Source organism: Hesperophylax consimilis, chromosome 27 (genome assembly GCF_061612785.1).
Source record: "Hesperophylax consimilis isolate HC1 chromosome 27, BYU_Hcon_1.0, whole genome shotgun sequence".
Taxonomy (NCBI): Eukaryota; Metazoa; Arthropoda; class Insecta; order Trichoptera; family Limnephilidae; genus Hesperophylax; species Hesperophylax consimilis.
Genome location: NC_142862.1, coordinates 27,318,815 through 27,343,985, shown reverse-complemented (window position 1 = coordinate 27,343,985; position 25,171 = coordinate 27,318,815). Strand labels below are relative to the sequence as shown.

Below are 25,171 nucleotides of genomic sequence, written 5' to 3'. Positions count from 1 at the left end.
AATAGTTTGCACATCAAGACGTTACCATGTATTCTTGTACAGAACTTGAAAGGTGAAGGTTTTTACTGAATCGTGCCGCACAAAGTAGCTGTGCACAGAATCTGATGGACAAGAGAGTGGTGCAGTGCCGACCTGTAGTCTCCAAAGTCGAGGGTGAAGGTGTTTGGGCTGGCACACCATCGGCGCACGGTGGTCAGCGGCCAGGTCTGCATGATCTCCTTGGTCCTCTCGTCCAGTCGCAGCACCGAGTCCTTGGTAACCCCCAGCAGTCGGGGCACCAGCTTGTTCTTGCCCTTCATCTTTTCCTGGAGACAAAATGATTAGTTGCTAGAGGTATTTTTTTTACATTAGGAGACCCAGAGGAAAATAATCTTTGGGGAAGCTGTGTGGACGGTCGTTCTAGGTGAACGAAGGAGAGGAAACTAGTAGTCAGTTAATCTGCATCTATTCCACTGTGTCCAGTCAGTTGGAACTGGTTGGGCAGCGTGATATCAAATAAAAGAGAAAAAGAAGTGACTTAGACGTTAGGTGTTGGTAGTGCATGAGTTTTTACCTTGACGAGGAAGAAGGCGACTCCATAAGTTCGAAGAGCGCGGGCAGTCTTGGTGTAGATGACTTTGGAGTCAATTTCCGACTCTCCGATGTGGCTCTTGTGCTCCTTGAACACTTTCTTCTCTACCGCCTTCACTTTCACGTACGACTGCGGCAGGAACTCTTTCAGGCTGGAATTCACACAAAAAGTGAGTTAATAAGTTACAACTATTGAAACAAATCTATTTTCCATCTTTTCACCGAGGGCATAGAGAAATGACAACAAGTCAAACACGAAGAGTGTCTTTACATATTAATTGAATTAGATAATCTAAATTTACGCCGTGTATACTAAAAATCCTTTATCCCACACTGACAAATTTGGCCTCCGTTGAACTCAAATAATTTAGTTCAAACGCCAACATCTTCTGTTTAGCTCGATCGCTTCATCAGTAGTTTTAGGAAATTCATACATCCAGGTGATATGGTCGTTACCCAGTGACCCACTACTACCGCAGACGAATTTGTCCTTCGTTGAACTCAAATAATTTAGTTCAAACGCCAACATCTTCTGTTTAGCTCGATCGCTTCATCAGTAGTTTTAGGAAATTCATACATCCAGGTGATATGGTCGTTACCCAGTGACCCACTACTACCGCAGACGAATTTGTCCTTCGTTGAACTCAAATAATTTAGTTCAAACGCCAACATCTTCTGTTGAACTCGATCGCTTCGTCAGCAGTTTTAGGAAATTCATTAATCCAGGTGATATGGTCGTCACCCAGTGAATGCCATGGATCAGCATATCAGTGGACATTGGCTTCTTGATTTCGCTAAAAACAATCCCTTCAAGTTTGCCGCGGAGGTCAAACACGGCGGTAACACGAGACTCTAATAATCTTATTTTGTCCGCAAAGTTACGTAAGTATGGAATAATGTGTACTCTACCTACAACATGTACAGATGATAATAATATAATTAAATAATAAGGCGTTATGACTCACTCTAGGAAGCCGATGGTGTGCTTATCTTCCTTGTGGTCCCCGAACTGAATCTGGCACTGAATTCCAGCAAATTCGCAAGCTGCAAAAATAAACATAAAACATAATTATTACACTATTATCATCCACAATGTGTGTTACAACATAGGCTATGAACAGAATGCAGATAAACTGGAGATAATGATATGCAAAAGCTGATGAGTAAATTGTGAATGTGATACTTAACCACTTAATGCTAGGGTTTTTTTTTTAAAGTGTTAAAAAAAAAGAAGGTTTTTTAAATGTTTTATGCTATTACTTAATGAGCACTTAATAAAACGATGCATTCGTATGAATGCACGAAAATGTGATCTCAACTGCAGGCAAATTCAAACTGCGAAAAATGCATCGCTAACTTTACGAGCCTTACTCGTGTTAGCTAAAAATAGAACGCTGCGTTTCGATGCGCAGCGAGCGTCATTTGGAACGCATTTAGCGCGCGAGCGTGATGCGGTCGAAAACATTAAGCGGTTAAAATAGTATAGTATATATATTTTTAAATTATATTTGTATTTACATAGCTATAAAATTTTAACATTTTATATCAAGTGTAGGTATATCTATTCTAAAGCTACTATAATATTCTATTTCCTACGTACTCAAATTTGGACTTCACAATATTGAGACACAAACCACGAAAACATGCAAGAGTTATTAACACTTAAAGGGAGTTCATTGAACATTTTAAAACCTTTATGTGTATGTGAGTGTTTCCTAGGACTGGATGCAGAAAGTGTTTTGTTAATTTTTTATTGTGTTCGCGAAAATATAAAGTTGTGTTGTTGGTGAAGATTTCTTGAATACATACCAGTATAATAATAATAATAAGTGTTTTATTATATATATTTTTTTGTAACAAATAGATATAACGATATCCTCACTGGGATCTCCCGTGCTGTATAACTACAATGAATGAAAATATTCTTACAAAACCCATGTTTTATAAGGTATCTCCCAACACTCCTCTTCCCTATTTCCTTCCCTTCCCTACTACCTTCAGCCTTGTAACAATTGGGGATGTTATAGTCCCACTGGCTTCAGAGAGTTGAAACTCTTATATTGGTATTTACATAAATTCGTAGTTACCCAAATCGTTGAAAAGGAAAAACATTCTAGATTGTTGATAACGCGGAGTACACAAATGGAGTGTTACCTTTGTCCAAGGTGACGGGATGCGTGCCGTCCAGGATGGCATCTCTCGCCTGCACGTAGAGCAAGTTGAGCTGCACGGGGTCGCGAGAGTCGATATTCTGGTCAGAGTAGAAGAACTTGCGGCGCAGCAGCACGGTCTCCGTTTCGTCTACTCCCTGCTCGCGAAGGGTCTTGGACGGGTCGATCCAGTTCACTACAAATTAATTATATCTCTGTTAGATTTTCTATATATTTATTTATCAATGTCGCCCACACAACAATCAACATTAAAATACTTAGAATGAACAGCATCCGCGCACAGAACATCAATAGTTGATCCTTTAGTCTCTTACGGCAACAGCCTCACAAAGCTAATCTCACGGTCAAAACTTTAATATGACAAAGATATAAAAACCTTGGAAGAACGAAAAAAAATAATTCATGACATATAATTCTTAAAAAATTTTAGGTGTTTTTTATCGAGAAATGGTTGAGTCCACATTATCAATATCATATATACTTTTGTACTTGAAACTTATGAAAACATAGTCCCGCAACTCCAGTATAATCTCTCTTTCTGAAGCCTGTGTCATTTGAGTTGTTTGGTATCAAAACTGGTCAGATCCAAAATTAAAAAAAAATAAACTAAGTATTGAACTGTGTTCATTATTAACAAAAGAACAGTTCTTATTTTTCAAAAGCAGTCATATCCGCATATTTTGTAAGAGAAACCGGTTTAAAAAGCGGCTGTGGTATGAAAAATAGTCAAATCCAGCACTTGTTTTGGTGTTTCCTGAAAATTCACCTAAAGTGGAGTTGACCAGTTTTGATACCAATGGTCACATTTATGAGAAAAAGGGAGATATACAATGGAGCTGTCATAGGTATTTGCAATTTAAGTCGATATATGATAATTATGTCATTTCATATTGTCCTCTTTGTTTCATATATATATATATATAATGATCATCAATCTAAAGAAACCAGTGAATCTATTATTTTTTCGATTTACATGGAGAGTATTAAAGCTGTTTTCCCAAAAATATTATTTTGCAATCATTCTTTGACCAAGACCATACAATTAATATGTAGTACACACATCTAATTCAAATAACACTTCAAGACCTTTCAAGTGTTTGACAGATCGATGATGTCATCCAAAAAATAAAACTTGATTTGAAACGATAAGTAATGTTGCTTTAAAAAAATTCGAGTTTAATTAAGGACACTATAAAACATATAGACACATCGTAGAGATCTCAAGGTGGCAAGCCAAGATATGGTAATTATCGCCCTTTTGATTTAGTACAAGACCTCCAACTAAATTGCGTAAATAACTGCCGAAACGCTCTAATATGTGACGAGAAAGTGTTTCTATTACACGGCAAACACAAGTAAAAGTCAAACGATAACATTTCATTCGTAAATATGCGCAAATTACTTTTATTATAAATAATACTATTATTTCCTGAAGATTTCAGCGCCATTAGAGAAAGTAAGATAGCGAATGAAGCAACATATAGGTACTACCTACAAGCAGTAGGTTGTCTCATACAGCGTTCTGTATTTGTCTTAGTGTAAGCGAGTAAGGGTATCTTGTCATCTCAATCACACCCGTGATGTAGAATGTAGTATTCGCTGCAACTTTTACGTACGTAAACTATATCTAATTCGTTCATACATGCATATTCTTTGAATGTCCATCTTTGTTGTACATGAATGAATGTTTGAATTAAGAATTCACTGGAAATTTAAGTGTTTGGTACTTGCCACATTGTGTGTTACTTGCCACATTTTGTGAGACAATAACGTGTCTATATGTTTGTAATGTCATTGAGTTTGACTCACCAAGCGTTGGTATATTTGTTTGTCTTCCTACCTTCATCATCCGTTCTAAGCTTCTTCCGTAGCTGGTCCATCTTGGCGTCGCGCTCCTTCTCGGCGTGTTTCCTCCTTAGCGTCAGGGTGCCGTAGTTGGACTTGTTATCCGTATTCTCATTCTCCTCTTTGATCTCATCGCGCACCTGCACAACAAAAAAATACATCTTTACTGTCGTAACGTAGGTGGCTGAGTTGACATCGCTTTTGGGTCCCACCCAGGCGAAGTGTGTTCAACTCCTACGCTGGCTAAGTCCTCCATCACAACATAAGCAACATTTTCCGCTTACTGTGGTGGTAGTAGGAGATTTTCAAATATTGTCAGGTTATTCATATCCCGGGAATATTTGTCTTTCTTTAAAAAAAATAAAATTTAAATAAAATCGTAGGTTAAATAGTTATGAAGGATTGCAAAACCCGAGTGAACCAAGTCCTCTCCATCTTCAATTTCTTGTCTTTTGTGTGGAAGGATATTTTATCAAAAGGAAACTATATTAGAATGGGTAATACACACTTACACTTATCGCACCGGAGAAGCGGAAGTTTTTGTTTTTTGTAATGTAATGTTTACAAAACCCTTTGTAGTAAACAAAGAAAGAGAGTTGGGAAAAAATATTTTGTAAGGTTGCAGCACATTTAACATTTTTGTATTGGACATTTCTAGTGCATCTCGTATGAGGTACTCAACACTAGAATTATCTGATTTCATAGCTCACTTTGATTGTATTTTTTAAACTAAAATCTATGTAGAATTATAAATAAAAAATTAAGTTACCAGACTGTACTCGTCGTAATTGGTGATTCCAATCTTGGTGCAAATAACCACCATCAGATTGGCCACGTTCTGGCTGTCGTCCACCATCATGGTCTTCAGGGTGCCGTCCAGCATCCGCACCCTCAGCGTCCTCATCTTCTTCTTATATTCCACGATGTCCCCGTTCCGCAGCATGTAGTACTCCAGGCTCCGGCCCGGCTCCAGCCAGACGCCCTTCTTGTTGTCTTCGTCGGAGCAGAGGAAAATTCCATAGTCCTTGGCTGGAAGAATTAAAACCGTTTCAATGGATTTACATTTATTTTTAACTATCTAAAAGACCAATAATTGGACGTAAATAAAATAAGCCCATCGTCCCACGGATCGGTTAGCAATTGACATAAACCAAACGCTGTAAGACCCTGCGAAGAAAAGTTCCACACTGAACTGCGCTGTAGATCGTCACCTTACTATGACGAACTGAATTTTCTATGCATGGTCTTACAGCACTCGGTTTACATTGATTGCTTAACAACCCGTGGGACGACGGATTAAGTTTGATTTTGCCTATTCCAGACCGTAACAAAAAAGTAATCAAGCTATTTTTACAGATAATCCAATTGAATTTCATCGAAGCTTCTCAGAAGCTTTTTGGGAGTACACAACTGCTGACCCTGTACAAATTGCAAGTGCACCCTACTGTTGAATTTCTCAGTCACCTCTGGTCAGGAGTACCAAAAAACTTGCAAATAACCCTTGACTGGAGTCATGATGAGTTGATGGATACAAGGATGGACCTTGTATCCATCAAATGGATTTCAATCTTCAAGATTGCAGAGTTCAAATGGCATGTGGGAATGCTGTTCTTTTTCTACCGGAAGATGCTTCGAGGTACTAGCGTCGTTTTCGGTATTGGTTATTCAATTAATGGTTCCCAGGGCGGTGGTAAGGCCATACCCGCCTTCCAAATTGTCGCGCAGCGATTCATCCTGTCTGCTACGGCTGTGTTTAGTGTTTAGTTAGTCAGTGATGGCAAAACTTACGCTCTCCAAGACTAGCTTCAAGGATCTTGTCGCGCACGACCCGGCAGGCGTCAAACACGGAGGTGGAGGGGTCAAACTGCATGGTCTTGATGATCTTGCCATCCTCCAGGGATATCTTGAGCGATAGAGTCGCCATGATTACTGATTAATTTACTGTGTTCTGCAACAAACAAATTGGATTAATCAATAAAACAATCTAAAATATTAATATGGGTTGTGATTCTGTAACTCTCGTTCAATGAACTCTAGAACTCGGATTTGCTTTGAATTTAAGTGTCATTTTCAAAATAATAACTGATTGTAATAAAGCGATAAATCGATTAAGTACTTAATACCTATAATATAATATGTTTAACATAAAATAATTTCATGTGCCATTTTCAAAATTATATATCTATAAAAATTTCAAAATTATATATATACTATCTGTGATTTTTCACGGGTGTGCATTACATTTAAAAAGTGTCAAATTTGATAGCTAAAGTCAGCCGAACATAACATAACATGCAAAAAAAAAAAAAAAAATCATTTCCATCATGAACTATGGAGCTTTCAAATATTATTTTTAGTGTTAAAGCCAGTTAAGTATATTATAAGTTTAATCAATAATTTGAAATTTTAATAGGAGTAATTTTGACATCGCCATAACTTACGCGGTGTCCGGAAACTCATAGTACAAGCGGGAAAATGGTGAATTTAAATTACATATGAAACCAAAAAAAAAAAAATTCAATAAAGATTTTTTACTTTTATTGAATATTTACTTATTATTTACTTTTTCTTTCGGCAACTAAAGGGTTAAAAAAAACCTTTGTAGCCAGTTCTACCCTTCGACACACTTTAAAAAAACATTTGATATTAACCCCCCAGCAACCAATATGTCCTAAAAAATTGCATAACCTGGAATGATTTACTGAAAATTGAAAGCTCACATCAAAAAAACTTATAACCATAAATTATTACCATAAAATCTACTCCAAATTTGACGTAGATTCACCAGTTTCCCGCTTATACCATGAGTTTCCGGACACTGTGTATAATCAAAACCTCCTAGATCACAAGGCAGAGATACTGAATCAAATCAGCCTTCTAACTTGTATGGGAACCTCCAAAAAAAAATGTATTTTTATACATTTTTTAAAATACATTTTTTAAAATTTTATACACATTTAAAAATGTTTTAGTAAATAAGAATAAATTTAAAAAAAAAATGAACACATAATTTTTTGCAGAATCTCATACAAGTTAGGAGGCTGCTTTGAATGAGTGTCCCGGCCTTTTGATCTAGGAGGTATCGGTATAATACGTTATGCAGGCAGGTACTTACTTTGTGTATTGTATAATATAAGGTCACTTGTGTGTTGGTGATTCACCCACTTCTCCGCCGGTAGCTAAGGAGGATAGAATGTGCACTCTATCACGGCTTGGCTGTAACAAGACAAAAAATATCTATAAGTAAAGTTTATATAGTATGTACATATCGGACTGAGGAACATTGAATTGTAAAATGTTGTTGAGTGCATTCAATAAAAGAAAGCACACACATTAGTTTTTTTTTTCTATAGATTTAACAGAGATTATTTTCATCTTTTTTTTTTAAATTTCTGTTTTATAATACACATCAGTATATTATATACATATTTATTTTTTATATACAGGGTTTTCCAATAAGAGATGTTATTTTGAATAGCCCGCTATTTCGGTAGATGTTACTTTTGAAGCTGTCATTTTTTGACATTTGACAAGTAGAAACTACGCCATTAATAAAAATGGAACGATACACCCTTCAACAACGCATTGAAATTATTAAAATTCACTTGAGTGAATCAAATGCAAATCATCTTGAGTGATGAGGCCCATTTCCACCTCGGTGGCTTCGTCAACAAACAAAATTGTCGCATCTGGGGCTCGGAAAACCCAAGAGTCATTGTTGAAAAGCCTCTCTATCCTCAACGTGTGACTGTTTGGTGCGGTTTATTTATGGTCCGGCGGAGTCATTGGACCTTACTTTTTCGAAAATGAGGCTGGAGCAACAGTTACGGTGAATGGATTGCGCTATCGAGAGATGATTAATGATTTTTTGTGGCCGGAATTGGATGGTATTGATCTGGACAACGTTTACTTTCAACAAGACGGCGCTACGTGCCACACAAGCAACGAAACCATTGATCTTTTACGATTGAATATCAAAATAACACCTCTTATTGGAAAACCCTGTACCTTAAGAGTAAATTTTTTTCCTGTTTTCAGTCTTACTGGTTTGCAACAAACATAAATAATTGTATGCATATACGAATGTACAATGTACATACTTACTTTATATTTGAAACTTTGCTTTATTTACAATATCGAGTGTTTTTATTTGGATTTGATGTTAATCTTAGTATTAGCATTTGATTTTTATTTTTTTGCATATAGTTATGCTTTTATCCATGTATTATTTTACACTTACATACATAAATTGTCAATTTCCTCTGTAAAAGCCCGATAATGCGTTAATGAATAATAATAAATAAATTTCAGAGGCATAATCGTCCTTGAGGTGATATTTCACAAAAAATGGCGCTACATAAATTAACCAATTATTTTTCTCACATTTTATTGTATAAAATTGTTAATTCAAGATTTGACTACCCTGAAGCTGTATACTTGATGTCATAACATATATCCCCGAAACATACTAGATGGAATATATTATTTCACAACAATAACTTCGTGTTCAATTCTGTTATGGAAAGAATGCAATAAGCTTATAGATGTCGCGGATATTTTCGAGTTAAATCCTGACACATTCAAAGCCAAATTAGCACTAGTACAGCACTTTTTAGTTAATGTAAATAACGAGTAATCAAAATTTATGCATATGCTTAAGAATGCACTTAATGCATCTTTTTAATTTTTTATTACTCGTATATAAATTTCTAGGATTGTTTAAAGTTAGTGTGATAATAAAATAAGTAAGTATATTGTATATGTTTTTATACAAATTTTACGATACAATGTTTTTCTTATAATATATAATGTAGGTGCGATTGAAGTCTTGTATGAAAGAGACGGCATGCATGTGAGACAACTGTAGATATATAGTGTGTTCGGTTGTCCGTTATCTCTTCATTATCACCTGCCATCCGAGATAATATATCACATTGTGTTGATTATTATAAATAGTCTATTGGCTGTTATTTGGCAATCCGAGAATCACGGTGAAACCTTAATGCGAAGGGCCATTATACCAAGGGCAACGACATTACGTCGTACCGAACAACTACTGCCGGGGGCGGCACCACAATCACAACACGTGGCAGAATTTGCTGCAATAAAAACGACATGTCTCTTGATATCTTCAACATAAATCTTTAAGGTTTCAAGAGACATGCAAATAATATATCTTAATAATTATTAACTTTTATGTAATTGTAAAAAGCATTCACTTTGTGGCTCATCATAATTTATGTGTTTTTATTATAAATTAACTTTTATGTTGAAACTAGCACCGACCCGTGAAAAATCGCAGGATATTATAATTGTAGGATTTGTGAAGCTGAAAGTTTTATGTAAAGAACACTAACGTGTTCTAACGAACAAGGACAGTTGCCGGAGAAAGATCAAGAAAAAATATTTAGAGCAAAAACTCAAATATTAAATAACAATATTTTCAATGAATTTTTTCCAAAAAACATGGGATAATCTGAATTGTTCACAAATAAGATAAATTTTTAAAAAATGACAACAAAATTCAAAGCAAATCCGAGTTCATTGAACCAGAGTTACACTGCAGAGAGACGGACGTTGATAACACATTACTGTTCATAATGTATAAATGGTCGCAGTCTGTTAAAAATACACTTTATAAACATTTTTTCTGTCTAGAGTTTGGTGGTACATGGAATTTACCCAGAGTCGAAGGATGAAGGTAGTTTAGGGAGAGACAGAAGAATTAAATAAAGCTGATATGAGAAATACTCCACACGTCAAAATCTTCCCCTAAGAGTTCCAGCGTTCCAAATTTGATTTTTAATTACGCAAAAATTTGGCAATGTGCCATTGGCGGCGTTAGACGCGTACGACAATACAAAATGTAATGGAGCGCGGACATTTCGTCATAAATATCTGTCGGGGTTACGAGTATAATTCGGCAATTTGCATTCGGCGAAACGAGCGGCGGAGGAGCTTTACGAGCGAGGCAAACACCTCCTAGTACGCCACTGCCCGCGGTGGCATTACTGTCTAGCGCCACTGGCATCTCGTGGGGCATACTTGCATTGCAGTGGTAATAATCAATCACCATGGTAAAATTACACGACAATGATTCCGTCTTCATATTAAAGATTAAAAGAAACTCCGCACGCGGCTTTTGATAGCATAAAAAGGAATTTTTCTAACCGATGACAGCATAAAAAAGTAATTTTATAATCAATGACAGCATCAAACGGGTGGTTTTCTTGCCAATGACATCACAAAAAAGTAATTTTATAATCAATGACAGCATCAAACGGGTGTTTTTCTTGCCAGTGTCAGCATCAAACGGATGTTTTTCTTGCCAATGACAACTCAAAAATGGATTTTTCTAAACGATGACGGCATCAAATAAGTATTTTCTTAGCAATCACATTATCTAAAAGCATGTTTCTAGCTTGTGACATTATCAAAGAAAGTTGAAATAAAAAAAACAACCCGTCAAAAACAATGTTTAAAAAAAATATATGGTACATGTCTTGTCTTTTAAAACTTATTTTTTTTTGGTTTGACTGAGGATTCAACCTTCCTACCCATGAACTGGAGTCGAGAACCCTACCAACTTTGCCAAATGCCGACCGGGTAGGACCGATATTTATTCCGTAGGCAGTAATACGATCCGATTTAAGAAAAATGCATAAACGTGAGTGTGTACGCTATCGCCACCAAAAGTTGCCAGAATGCAATGTCATCGACAACGAGTCTATCTGCGAGTTACAGCTCGATCGGATATCGGGTAGTGGGATACTTTCCTTCCAAGATTTGATTTCATTCATTATCGAAATTCAAATATATGTATATAAATAGAGCATTTTCACTTCAAAATAATGACCCAAGGCCCAATGTCCGAAAATTTATTAATTGCATATATGGTTGAAACTAGAATTCATCGTAGCTATATTCGGATCCTCTTTAGAACAGTCAAAATGGATGATTTTCACACGTAGGCGTAGTCAAAATATGAATTTGACCGACACTGCCAATATCAATAAAACGTTATGTATTGACGTTGGCAGTGTCTCGTTGGTTTGAGTGTGGTGATGTCGAATGATAAGTTTGATGTTGGTATTTTATAAATAATTGAATAACTGAGTTGGCAGCAGTCAACTTATGACCTGCGGTCTATTAGGTAGCGGGTTTAACACCCGAAGAAAACAACGTAAAAATAGTATGAGCAGTGATTTCATTCTAAAGAAAACAACGTAAAAATAGTATGAGCAGTGATTTCATTCTAAAGAAAACAACGTAAAAATAGTATGAGCAGTGATTTCATTCTAAAGAAAACAACGTAAAAATAGTATGAGCAGTGATTTCATTCTAAAGAAAACAACGTAAAAATAGTATGAGCAGTGATTTCATTCTAAAGAAAACAACGTAAAAATAGTATGAGCAGTGATTTCATTCTGAAATACTACCTCCACCTAACATAGCATAGGAATTGGAAATGGTGTGTAATCTTTTTATAACAGAATGTTATTAATATTAATACCAATGCAGCAAACAACTCGGTAATTACTCGCACCCACTACGAAAAATTACTACACTTAGACATCTTTCACGATTCCTTTCTAACACACCAAACTAACTTATTAAATTTCTTAGCGTGACATATTTCAAAAACACTTTCACTTAATTTTTCATAACTTCTATGTATTAACAGTCAATTACAATTCGTGAGCATATTATAATTCTTGATTTCTTTTATTTTTTTCTCTCCATACACTTTCTTCCTTTTATAACTATTACCTACTCATACATACATTTAAACTCATTGATTTTAACTTAAAATCATTAGTTTTCAGAACAATCTCAGGCGAAATTACATGATGATATTTTATGGACATATGTAATAGGTACTAAAACTATGTAATAACGAAAAATATCCATAACTGTATTTTATTGTACTTTGTATGTCTTAATAAATAAATAAATAAATAAATAAAACATTTAACATATAGAATATAGAGGTATATTAGAACATCAGCCAACACAGCAAAAGAGTTAGCAATGGTGTTTAAAAATATAGAGGTATATTAAAACATCAGCTAACATAGCATAAGAGTTAGCAATGGTGTGTAAACATATAGAGGTATATTAGAACATCAGCCAACACAGCAAAAGAGTTAGCAATGGTGTGTAAACATATAGAGGTATATTAAAACATCAGCTAACATATCATAAGAGTTAGCAATGGTGTGCAAACTATTTATAAATGACATATTCATTATGAAGGGTGTGGGTATGTCTGGAATAAGACTTGAGCCACATAACGCAGAATTCCAATAAGACTAGAACACTAGAACCCTCGTAGTTTAATACTGTCCAATGAATGCCTCATAACCATTTCAATGGCCCATCATTTTGTGCAAAATTCACCCTTCTAAATAACTTTGTACCGGTTTCGCGTAAATCATATTAGATACCATTGCGCCCGAATAAAAAATAATATGTACTTGATACGAATACAGATGACGGGGGTTCGAATCCTGGCGTGCGCAGTTATTTTTTTTAATTTAATTAATATTTGTGTTATTCAACATTTAAATTAACATAAAATAGTATCAATACATATTTGTAAATGTATTTGCGACACTTTCCAGAATAATAGATACTCTCATTATTGCTCTGGTAAAAGAACACCATTCAGAATCAAAACATTGCTTTAAATGGCTTTAGCCGTGTTTGGTAACCAGATTTGAATAGCTAGGTACTTTCTAAGCATAATACAATAAAAACTTAATGCAGTAGAGAACACCCCCCTAGACGGCCTAGACATTATATTAATATTATAAAAAATAGGTATTTCGGTTGTACCTGTGTGTAACTTCGGTTCATTGGACGGTAGAACGTGAATTTGCTTTGAATTTAAGTGAACTGATTGTGATTATATAATAATTCCGTATTTGAAATGTGTATTTCTGTTGTTTAAATTATTGACAGATTTCGAAATTTTTCAACAGTGTTCATTCGAAATGTAAATTTATGATCATCTCTAAAATTGACAAATGTTTGTTTTTGAAAGGCGATCCTGAGGCAAACATTCTTTTAATAAATGCATTCAGCTTCACAAATCCTAGAATAATTACAATATCCCGTGATTTTTCATGGATCTGCGCTAAAAACTTCTCGAATATGAGTTGACAGCATCTGTCATCGTGACGTTTACCTGTCAAATTCAAAAAACAGAACACGTGTAATCAATTATTCAAACATGAATCACCACAGACAAAGCTCGTGTGGCCATACTAAACGGCCTATAAAGTGGACAAGTACCGGCGGAGGTAAGCGTAAATCGCACTCTAGCAACTATACTGCCGTAAGTCTAAATCTAGTGTTTTTAATTAACGCCCCCCTAACGATAAGGTAGGCAGAGAGGATGGACCGCCAAACACATTTCTTGGCACACATTTTTTGCTTCATTCACATTCATACCATTCTGTTATTCTGACTCTTGACTTGGCCCGGCCCAAGTGTTTGGTTCACGTAAACATGCCATGTCTTTCTCGGATGTCCCTGACTTCTTGTATCATTCATATTCGTGTCATATATTCTCCTTAGACTGCTTTCTTCGTTCATTCTTACATGCCCAAACCATCTAAGTGTCCGTTTCTTAATCTTACTCATGATGCTTATACAACAGCCTGGCATTTTTCGCGAATCTCCACATTTCTCACACGTTCATATGTCACCCGTGACATCTATATATGAAGAAAAAAAACAGCGCCATCTGTTGGACGTAAAAGCAACACGCGCTATTGTTTATCTATCTGCACAAAAAGACTGAGCCACAGCAGCGCGTGACGGGGTACAGCTAGTGTGCATAATAATTGTTAATAAGTTATACAATTTCGATTTATGTATTTCATATTTTATAAGATAATTTATAAGTTGATGTAATAATGTGAGAGATTAGGGGGTTTAGAGTGTAGAATGTATGAATGTTACGATTGAAATGTATTTCAGATTCATAGTTAATTGTGTTTTGAAAATATGTAGTTGAGGTTTTTAGATAATCAGGGAGAATGTTGAAGATTTTAGGAGCTAGGCAGGTGAATTTGTATTTACACATTATCTCCCTTTCAAACCTTCTTCGGTAATCTTCATTTTTTTTAACACAAATGACGGGTTCTTTTGGAGAATTTGAACAATTCATCAAATTTCAACGTTCATTTTCAAGTACTGCGAAAGATGTTTCAAGTTCTGTTTTTATTTCAGTTCTGTCAAGCAACTAGTATATAATGATATAATAACAGAAATTGAATAGGACTTTTACAAAACCCGAAAATGAACTTTAAAACTTGATGAATTGTTCAAATTCTCCGATGTTAACAAAATTTGAACAATTCATCAAATTTCGATGCTGGTTTTCAAGTTCTTTGAAGGTTCTATCCAAGTTCTGTTATTATTTCAGTTTTGTGAAACAACTGGCCAATAATTATATAATAACAAAACATGAATAGAACTTTCAGAGAACTTGAAAATCACTTTGAACTTTGATCAAAAAACTCATCACGCATCAGCCCTGGCATTATTTGAAAATCTCCACATTTCTCAGGCGATCGTAATACGGTTTGACTGTATTTGGAGTTAGGGCAGGGTAGTAGCGGGAGTGCGAATTGACTGTCCTGCGCGCGCGCGAGTCGCGACAGGAAGCGGAAGGCGCGCGCCAAAGGGTGGCTTCCGCCATTTTGTTTGTCTGAAAAGGCGGGAAAGCGGAACGCGGCAAGATGGCGCCGAAGTGGGAAACGTTTATACCTACATATTATTGTATCGGTATAATATATGCATAATAATAAACGCCCGAAAGTAGGTTACACGTCTATCTCCGTGGTGTATACGAGTATATTACATTATTCACAGGGTGCTTGAAAAGTTTTTAATATCTTCTACATGGAGTTTGACTATTTGCTAGATACGAAAAAACGGGAGTTGCAGAGGAATTGCAGGAGTCGTGCAACGAATCTATATCGTAAATAATAACTTTTTTGTATACAATTATTTAACTGTAAAGTTTTTCGGAAAGCGAATGAAATGAATGTCGTCACTTATGTATCTGACATAAATAGCTTTACTAACCGGTTTCGCATGAGATTTGAATTCGAAAAAATGGAACAAACTAGACGTATTGTCTTATTTTAAATAATTCTATTTCAATTTCACTGAATGCAAATCTCGTAAGCAGAAATTAACCCACTTCCTGACATCGGATCAAGCTGAAACTCTTCAGATAGGCTCGTTGTGAATGACTGAATGAATCAATCAATTTTGGTGGCACTTATGCACACACACGGGCACTTTCTCTGAAATTGGCTACGAAAATTAAAAATAGATGTATTATAGCAAACAAAAGTTTTGTTTTGCACGGGTTGATTTTTTAGTCATTTAAATTAATAATCAAACCTTCATAGCTCATTATGGATATAAATTTCGAAAGCTGCAAATTTCATGATGCTAGATCTGACGTGATTGTTTTTGACACTATAGAACTCCCAAAGATGATGAATTTTCTATTTATGACGTCATTTTCACCTGGTTTCAATTCTGAATGTTTTCGTTTCTTTTTCAAAGGCGATAGGTTTGTGCGAATTAAAAATCCATTTTAATAAAGAGGTCACCTTTCCAAGTGACGACTTTTACTAACTTTGCCTAACATTGTTGCAAGTATCTGTACAGACCGTCAGCTTCCAATCATATTAGGTTAAAACTAACCAAAAAAAAACTCCATACTTTGTCGCATTCTCAATATCTGTGTCACCACCCATTACTTTTACGCCCGCACGTATCAAATTTATACCCAATTTTCGAAAAACCATTCACTCAGTAAAAAGGTCGTATCAATACATTAAGTCGATATTGATATCAATAGAGAATGATTGATACATTTACACCCAGGTTTGACTAAAAATGTTTAAGCGACGTTCGCACGAAGCGTGGGCGAAAACTAAAACCGATTCGCCTACAGATTTCCGCTACTGCTCATTTAGGAAGTTACGGATTATAAATAAATGAACATATAAGTTTAAACACATAAGTCTATATTTAATCAATAACTTTTTATGCACTTTAGCCTTGGTTGCCGTACTCGCAAATATTAATTTTTCGAAGAAAATATCTTCTGAAAGCTTCACACTTTGTGATGTCATTATTTATTATATTAAAACACAAATAACATTGTTTACATCACGTTAATTAAAATGATGTAAACAAAGTTATTTGTGTTTTAATATAATAATAAATATAAAAATAAACGAAGAGGTTTAAATAATGAAGTTTCCAATATATTGTATACGCAATGCACACCAGGGGTACATGTCTCTGAGGGGGTGGGCAGAGGGAAGAGATACAAAAATGATGAAACATTTTTCTAAATTTTCCTTCGAAATAATTTTACAATATATGGCTGTTAAAAATGATAAGTTATTAGCCAGTGATAGGTATTCTTAAGTATCACCCTGGCGAAAACTTGCTTATGTCATTATAACGGACGTTTTACACAACGCTTTTTTCCATTCCCTAAATAAATATCAAATCTCTAAATAGTATAAAATAAAGTCGCTATCCACGTCTGTATGTTTGTGCGCTAAGTTCTTCTAAACTACGCAACGGATTTTTATAGGGTTTTCATTATAATTTAGAAAATTTCTTCCGGAATGTTACATATATAATACATGCATATTATATTTATAGAAAGTAGAGAAATATCGATGTTTTATAATCAAGTAGTAAAAATATATTTTCGGGCACTAAATTGTTAACGCTGTCTAAACCTTATGAGATACATCAAAATAATGTAGTACGGAATTGTATATCTCAAAAAGACCTACAGAAAAGTCCAGCATGGTATATGTCTATCTCCTAAGAATAACCCCTAGCAACACCGGGTACACGTCAGCTAGTACTAAAATAATCTGTGCGCTTACTTCTTTTAAACGCAACCGATTTTTACAGGCTTTTCACTATTATTTGGATAATTCCTTCCGGAAGGATTGTATATATAATACATGCATCTTATATTTATAGAAAGTGGAGAAAAATCAGCTAGTAAATCTATAAAACCGAGGTAATTACGTCTGCTGATAATAACCAAATAATTGTAAATTCAGCTCAGAAACACCACATAGCTACGAATATGGGAAAATCCGTATAGTTGTAATAAAATCATTGTTTACCATCCCTATGAATCCCCACCCCCTCCCCAATAATTTTAGTATATAAATTATACTTTAAGGAATAATTGTACCAGTCTGAAGATGTCCATAATGAGCTAAAACCATTGAAAAAGTTTAAAACTGTCTCATTATATTATCATTATAATGAAATTACATCACTAATTGTCAGTATCAAAAATAGAAATATCAAAAACCTCAATAATTGGGGATGACATACTTCCTAAAAACTTCAGGCAGTTGGTGGAACCAAAACCACCTAAACTCAGGTCAGGAAACTCCATCAAGTTGGCCTGCTATTCATATGATATAAATATTTATTATCCTGTTTGATTGAAGTGTCCTGGCTTCGATCGAGTTGGTTATTTTAGCCAATAAATGACAGAAATGATTACGAAATAACAAACAGACAGCACTGACGCACAACTTAAGTTAGAAGTCATCAATTTATTAAGTCATCGATGTAGGTAAACCAAATATGGGCAAAATACTGATGATTGTATCTGATATTATATCCGCGTTGTCATGGTTGGTTATACCAAGCGATTGACTCATTGAGTTCGTAGGTCGACCAGTTTACCTAACTCAACGAATTTACAAAAAAAAATACTACGCCACTGAAAAGATAAACCGTTAGAATTGCACTATGGGCGCGTCCGTGTGCCCCAAATACAGGGAGATAAATCGATTTTTACCCTCTTAAATTAACAGGCCTTATTGACAAAACATCAATTTAATAACATTTTAACGATTTGTGTTATAATGACGATACAAACTTTTTTCGTTGTAATGCAAAAATATTCAGGTTTTCATGAATACGTGTTCCGAAATCATGATAATATATTCGTAAGGCCTGCAATCCCGTCTTTAACCGGAACTGCCAATAATTTGAAGAGATTCTTAATAAATAGCAACATAGTGTGAGCACAATATTTCCTTACTTTTGACGAAATTGATCAAACGTTTTCAAATATAGAAATTCTTTCTTGAGCAGTTAAACAATTTCCTTGGCCTGTCTAAAGCCTAGGAGTCGAAAGGTCTTACGTAAATTTTAGACATCTCTTTTATTTTATAGATGTTACCTGTGAGAGGTAACATCACGCTTTTTTTTTAAACAGCGCCATCTGTTGGACGTAAAAGCAACAAGAGCTATTGTTTCTCTATCTGCACAGACCGACTGAGCCACAGCAACAGTAGGGTACAGCTAGTTTAAAATAAAAATCAAGCAGCGTCTTACCATAGAAATATATATTTATTAATAGGTTTTAATAAAATCGTTGATGTTTGATCTGTCTTGGCTGATGATCCAAGATTTGGTGTCTGATTTATATTTAAATAATTTACGTCCTCTCTAATGGCCAGTGGAAGTCCATTATATAGCTTTAGTGCAAAGTATCTAAAATTTCTTTGGCCAAAAGTAGTTAGTAGCGAAAGAGATAATTAAGAGATTATGCCATTTGGTTCTAATACCACGAGCAGTTTGGACATTGTCAAGACAATTTACTATTTATACGTGGTTTACCTTTTTATACAATGTTTGGTCCTTCCGAGCCGGATAAAATAAAATATAGATCACACTTCGAGGGAAGGTATTATTAAAGCTTCACTACTGAGAGGGGCTGCATTTGATTCTATTGAAAAAGAATTCCCGTGATATTTTTGTAGTTTTAAAGGCTCCGTAGTAAGCGTTCAAAGATGGTTTGAAAGGGAGACATGTAAATAAGAATGTTAGAGGGAGCGCGCTAATATTGAAAAACGATCATAATAAGGCGAAAATGGTGAAAATGTTTAACAAAACACGACTCGTTTGAAATAGAGCCAAAATCTCTCGACATATGCTTTAGTTGCATTTAAAGATACACGATGCCTGTAACATATTAAATAACAGAACAAAACGTGTTTTTAATAATTTTCGGAGCTTACTTTGCGATTTTTTTCTATCGAGGGAATATCATATAATTAACGTTTCGGCATAAAAAATGTACAGATATTATCATCAAAAATAACATTATTTTTTTGGAACTTAAAAACACAAAGAGTTAACGAGAAACTTGTTTAAAAATCGGTCTAAATTGTTTCTGCCGGCAAATATAGTCAGTTGAGCAGCCAATTGTGGTCAGCAATTAGAACAAGATTGATCAGCAAATATAGACACTTGAGCAGCCAATTGTGGTCAGCAAGTAGAACAAGATTGATCAGTAAATATAGTCAGTTGAGCAGCCAACTGTGGTCAGCAATTAGAACAAGATTGATCAGAAAATACAGTCAGTTGAGCAGCCAATTGTGGTCAGCAATTAGAACAAGATTGATCAGCAAATATAGTCAGTTGAGCAGCCAATTGTGGTCAGCAAGCAGAACAAGATTAATCAGCAAATAATATCTATAACCTGATATTTTTCTGTGCCGATAAAAACATAGAATGATGTTCAAATAATTTAATAGATGTTTTTCTTGCTAACCCAATATTTAAAAGGCGAACCATTTAATAACATATCTTTTTTAAATGAGTAAATTAGTTAGTTTATGATATTTTATTGTTTTGTTACCTTCGTCACGTTGCACCGTGCGCGTATGTATGTTTCGAGCTTTGATGTATGTATTAGGTTACGTTACGTGACATATCCGTTACGGGGGAAACGTATGTTGTCATCTCTACAACCACGTACCTACTTACCTACATGATAAATTTCTGTATTTCATTTACAAGACACGTTCGTCTTCTCGTATCAAACGCAACACTATATAATACAGAAGATAGATATGAATTTTCTGCTAGGTAAGAACGCGAACAAAAGTAGTAAAGTTTTAAATACATCTATGGGAATTTCACTTTTGTTTTCGGTAATGAATGCATGCAAATCTTGGAAGTGGAAATTAACTCACTTCCCGACATCCGATCGAGCTGAAACTCGGCAGATAGTTTCGTTGTAGATGACAACGCATTCTATCAACTTTTGGTGGGAATCACGTACACACACGGGGACATATTTTACGAATTTCTCTGAAAAAATGGTAAATGATACGGTCTTATCCAATCGGGATATGGGTCAGTTGGTAGAGGTTCCGACTACAGTTCCAGTTAAGTTTTAAAAGATACTTGAAAATAGATGTATTATAGTTTAAAAGTTAGTTAGTCAAAAAAATATAACCCATAAAACACTGTTTGTATGGGTTATATTTTTTTAGCCTATTGTTTTTAGTTACAATAGTTGATAATTTAATAGTCATAGTTAAAATAACTAATAGTGACTTTCCATTCACAAGAACAACACGGAACTGCAGGTACTGGAGATTAAACTTCGATTGAAAAACGTGAATGTTTTTGTCTAATTTAATTTAGTTATTAACACAATTTTCATAGCAATATACAAAGGCCACGTGCAAATGTGTAGCATCTACTACCAGCGCATAGAGCAGTGGTTTCCAACTTCTTTCGGGTCGCGACCCCCTTTTACAAAAGCCAAGTGTGGAAGTGACTATAGCTTTTTTAGCAGAATTAAACTTTTACATATTATAATGATTTATTTTTGGGATATTTTAATGCTGTCCTTTTGAACGTTGACTAAAGAAGGGGGTAACACAACACGGCATGATACCCCAAAAATAAATCACTATTATACTTTTGGCCGTGACAATCTTAAATCATATCAAACCTTTACATGGTTTTTTTATTATATAACGGTTTTATTGTATAACGGTCTGTAAAGATCGACTGATTTTTGATTGCTTGTATAAAGGTCTGTATAGACCGACTGATTTTTGATTGCTTGTATAAAGGTCTGTATAGACCGACTGATTTTTGATTGCTTATATAAAGGTCGGTATAGACCGACTGATTTTTGATTGCTTGTATCAAGTTCTGTAAAGACCGACAGATTTTTATTGCTTGTATAACGGTCTGTAAAGACCGACTGATTTTTGATTGCTTGTATAAAGGTCTGTTTAGACCGACTGATTTTTGATTGCTTGTATAAAGGTCTGTATAGACCGACTGATTTTTGATTGCTTGTATAAAGGTCTGTATAGACCGACTGATTTTTGATGGCTTGTATTAATGACCGTTAAAGAAAACTTATAATTTCTTCCATGTTTAAATGATGGGCTTGTTAGGCATCACCATGGTCAAATAAATAAAATAAAAATAAACTTGTCGGGGCGGTTGGGTGTGGGAGGTGGGAATAGGAAGTGGGTCCATTAGTTCCGGCCGCCATTCGGGCGCCAGCACAAGGAACCGGCACAGCGCGGGAATCTCACAAATAGATTTATTATTACCGCCGCGTCGTGAGACATCATACAACACTATGCAGGTTTGGGCAACAGTTTCTGCGTCGTCTCTCTGAGCTACACATAAATCAGTTCTAATGGATCCAAGACAAGACAGAACAAACAACGTTTTATTCGGTTACTAGATATAATGCATGGTGTCCGGAAACTAGTGGAACTCTCTCCATCATTTTAAATGCTGACCTAGAACACTCTGGAAGGGTGAAAGTCAGAAAAAATAAATATATGTATATACAGTTTTTTCCAATAAGAGGTGTTATTTTGATATTCAATCGTAAAAGATCAATGGTTTCATTGCTTGTGTGGCACGTAGCGCCGTCTTATTTTCGAAAAAGTAAGGTCCAATGACTCCGCCGGACGGCCGGACTCCGTTGACGAAGCCACCGAGGTTGTAATGGGCCTCATCACTCAAGACGATTTGCATTTGAATCACACAAGTGAATTTTAATAATTTCAATGCGTTGTTGAAGCGTGTATCGTTCCATTTTTATTAATGGCGTAGTTTCTACTTGTCAAATGTCAAAAAATGACAGCTTCAAAAGTAACATCTACCGAAATAGTGGGCTATCCAAAATAACACCTCTTATTGGAAAACTCTTTATATACAAAAACATATTTGCAAGATTCACGAATGATTTAAATTTAGTAGTGATTCCTTCAAAACGAAAATATTCTTACTGAGGAAATGTCACAAACACAATATTAACAGCTGTACCATTTTAATACGTCTTTTCTCTTTAGAGATTATCGTGTTTTACTTTATGATTTATTTATTTATTTATTTATTTATTTTATTTTAAATGCACATTTACAGTTATACATAACCAATAATAAACATACATTTTATTTTAATTTATTAAGTAATAATAGCGTTTTTGAACTGGTGAATATTAAGTTGGAAAATATCTATATCAGGGGACAGGTAATTTAGTAACATAATCATTTTTCCGAGCGGCATTACTAATGGTAAGTTGGTTCTGCATTTTGGAACGACAAAGGTTCTGTGCCTGCGCGCTCTTGTATAATTGTCGGGGACATAAAACTCAAATTTTTCTATAATATCGGGAATACAGACGTTACCATTTAGAAGTTTATATGCTGTTATCAGCAAAGCAGTTTTCCTTCTATCGGTGAGGCTATTAATACCCAGCATGCCGGACAAAAAGGCTGATGGATATAACCAGGGATAATATCCGAAGTCTCTAAGATATAAATATCTCAGAAACTTCTTTTGTACTTTCTCTATCATTTGAGAGTAAGTTAAATCCATTGGTCCCCATATTACAGAACCACTTTCCAAAATGCTACGTACTAAACTATAGTATAGCACACGAATCGCGGCCGAGCTGCAAAAATGTCTGGAGTTGCTTAGCACAAATCCTAGCATTCTTAAAGCTTTGTTGCATATCGTTTCTATGTGGACGTGAAATGTTAAGTGCGTATCAAATGCGATTCCCAAATCTCTTGAAATAACAATGTGCTGAAGAGATGAATAAGACATTTTGTAGTTATAGTAAATCGTTTTGTTTGCCTTGGTGTAGCACATAATGGAGCATTTCTTAATATTAAACCCTAATTTATTGGTATGACTCCATTCGACGATAGAATTTATATCACTTTGTAGCTGCAAGCAATTTTCCAAAGATTTTATTAAAAGGAATAGTTTCATGTCATCCGCGAATAAGAGAAACTTGGAAAATTTTATGCAATGGTAAATGTCATTGATAAATAGCGAGAAAAGTAAGGGTCCAAGATTCGACCCCTGTGGAACTCCAGAGTTTGTGATGAAGTTGGAAGAGTGGAAAATACCATAAGTTACGTATTGTTGTCTATTTGAGAAATAACTTACAAATAGACATAGAAGTTTCGCTGAAAATCCAAATTGGTCGAGTTTATTTAGGAGAATAAGCGGATCTACTGAGTCAAAGGCTTTTGCGAAGTCATTGTATGATACATCTACTTGATTGTTACTATCAAGAGCTTGAGATATGTACTCCGTAAAAACCATTAGATTAGACACAGTAGATCTGCCAGACCTAAAACCGTGTTGCTGGTCAATTATAAAGGGTTCAACTTGGGTATAAATGCATTTATGAATTATTAGTTCAAACAACTTGGCTGGAGAGGATAGGATCGCCACTGGTCTATAATTAGAGACTGAAGCCTTATCACCAGTTTTATGTAACGGTGTAACTTTAGAGATTTTCCACAGGTCTGGGAATATTCCGGAGTTAAGTGAGAGATTATAAATATACGCGAGAGGTGTTAATAAGGGCTCAAAGCATCCCTTTAACACGAATGACGGAATAAGATCCGGTCCAAAAGAAGTTTTGGATTTTAATTTTTTAACAGCAGCGTTGATGTCAGTGTTTGTAATATTTTGAATATCAACATTTTAGATTTAGATTTTTTTTTTTTTTTTTTTTTTTATTTATTATAAATTTTTAAAGATACAGGTATATGCAGTCCCACAAAGCTGTCACACATGACGGCTTGTCTGTAGGTTCTACAAATAATATATATAAAACATTTTTAATTTTTAATACATGTATGACACAAAATTATACAATAATTCTGTGCTTTTGTTGGCGTATTTTTTCCAGGTATAAAAGATTTCAAGTCCGCAGCTTCCTTACTATAAGTTGATTTAAAATAGTCTGCAAATGCTTCTGGAATATCTGCTCCTGAGAAAGACTGATTATTCCAAGTAACATGGTCAACAAACCCGCCATCACTTCTTCTGGACGAGATATACTTCCAGAAAGATTTGGGATCGCATTTGATATTTTTTTCAATAGAATTAATATATTGCACATGTGCTAATCGAATACTGCGTTTTATTTTTGTTCTAAGTAGACAAAACATTTCCCGGTCACTCACCATTCCAGTTTTCTTCCATTTTTTGTAATGTTTGAATTTGAGTTTTATGTCGCTAACAATCTCACTAGAAAACCATTTAGGATATTTTCTACCATTCCTCGGAGCGCGCTTAATTTTGAAACACATATCAAAATATTTATAAATTATGGAATAGAAAAAGTGTGTCGCTAAATTAACATCATTTATGTCCTTCAAAGGTTGCCAGTCATGAGATTGTAAATGGCAATAAAG

At 35.0% G+C, this 25,171-nt stretch overlaps 1 protein-coding gene across 7 annotated transcripts in view; it reads right to left on the bottom strand.

Moving 5' to 3' along the window:
• The window catches only part of rhea (Talin_middle and talin-RS domain-containing protein rhea), a 144,579-nt gene that overhangs the window by 62,293 nt on the left and 57,115 nt on the right, over positions 1 to 25,171 (bottom strand). For all 7 annotated transcript variants that reach the window (XR_016305003.1, XM_089648426.1, XM_089648422.1 and 4 more), the window contains exons 3-10: positions 7,702 to 7,802; positions 6,375 to 6,534; positions 5,356 to 5,615; positions 4,582 to 4,726; positions 2,725 to 2,916; positions 1,536 to 1,614; positions 554 to 722; positions 133 to 305 (exon numbers count right to left, since the gene is read on the bottom strand). Coding sequence is in view for 6 of the 7 variants with exons in the window: in XM_089648426.1 (XP_089504552.1) it covers positions 133 to 305; positions 554 to 722; positions 1,536 to 1,614; positions 2,725 to 2,916; positions 4,582 to 4,726; positions 5,356 to 5,615; positions 6,375 to 6,510 (1,154 nt within the window). In the remaining variant the exon portion in view is untranslated. The remainder of the gene's footprint in view (positions 1 to 132; positions 306 to 553; positions 723 to 1,535; positions 1,615 to 2,724; positions 2,917 to 4,581; positions 4,727 to 5,355; positions 5,616 to 6,374; positions 6,535 to 7,701; positions 7,803 to 25,171) is intronic.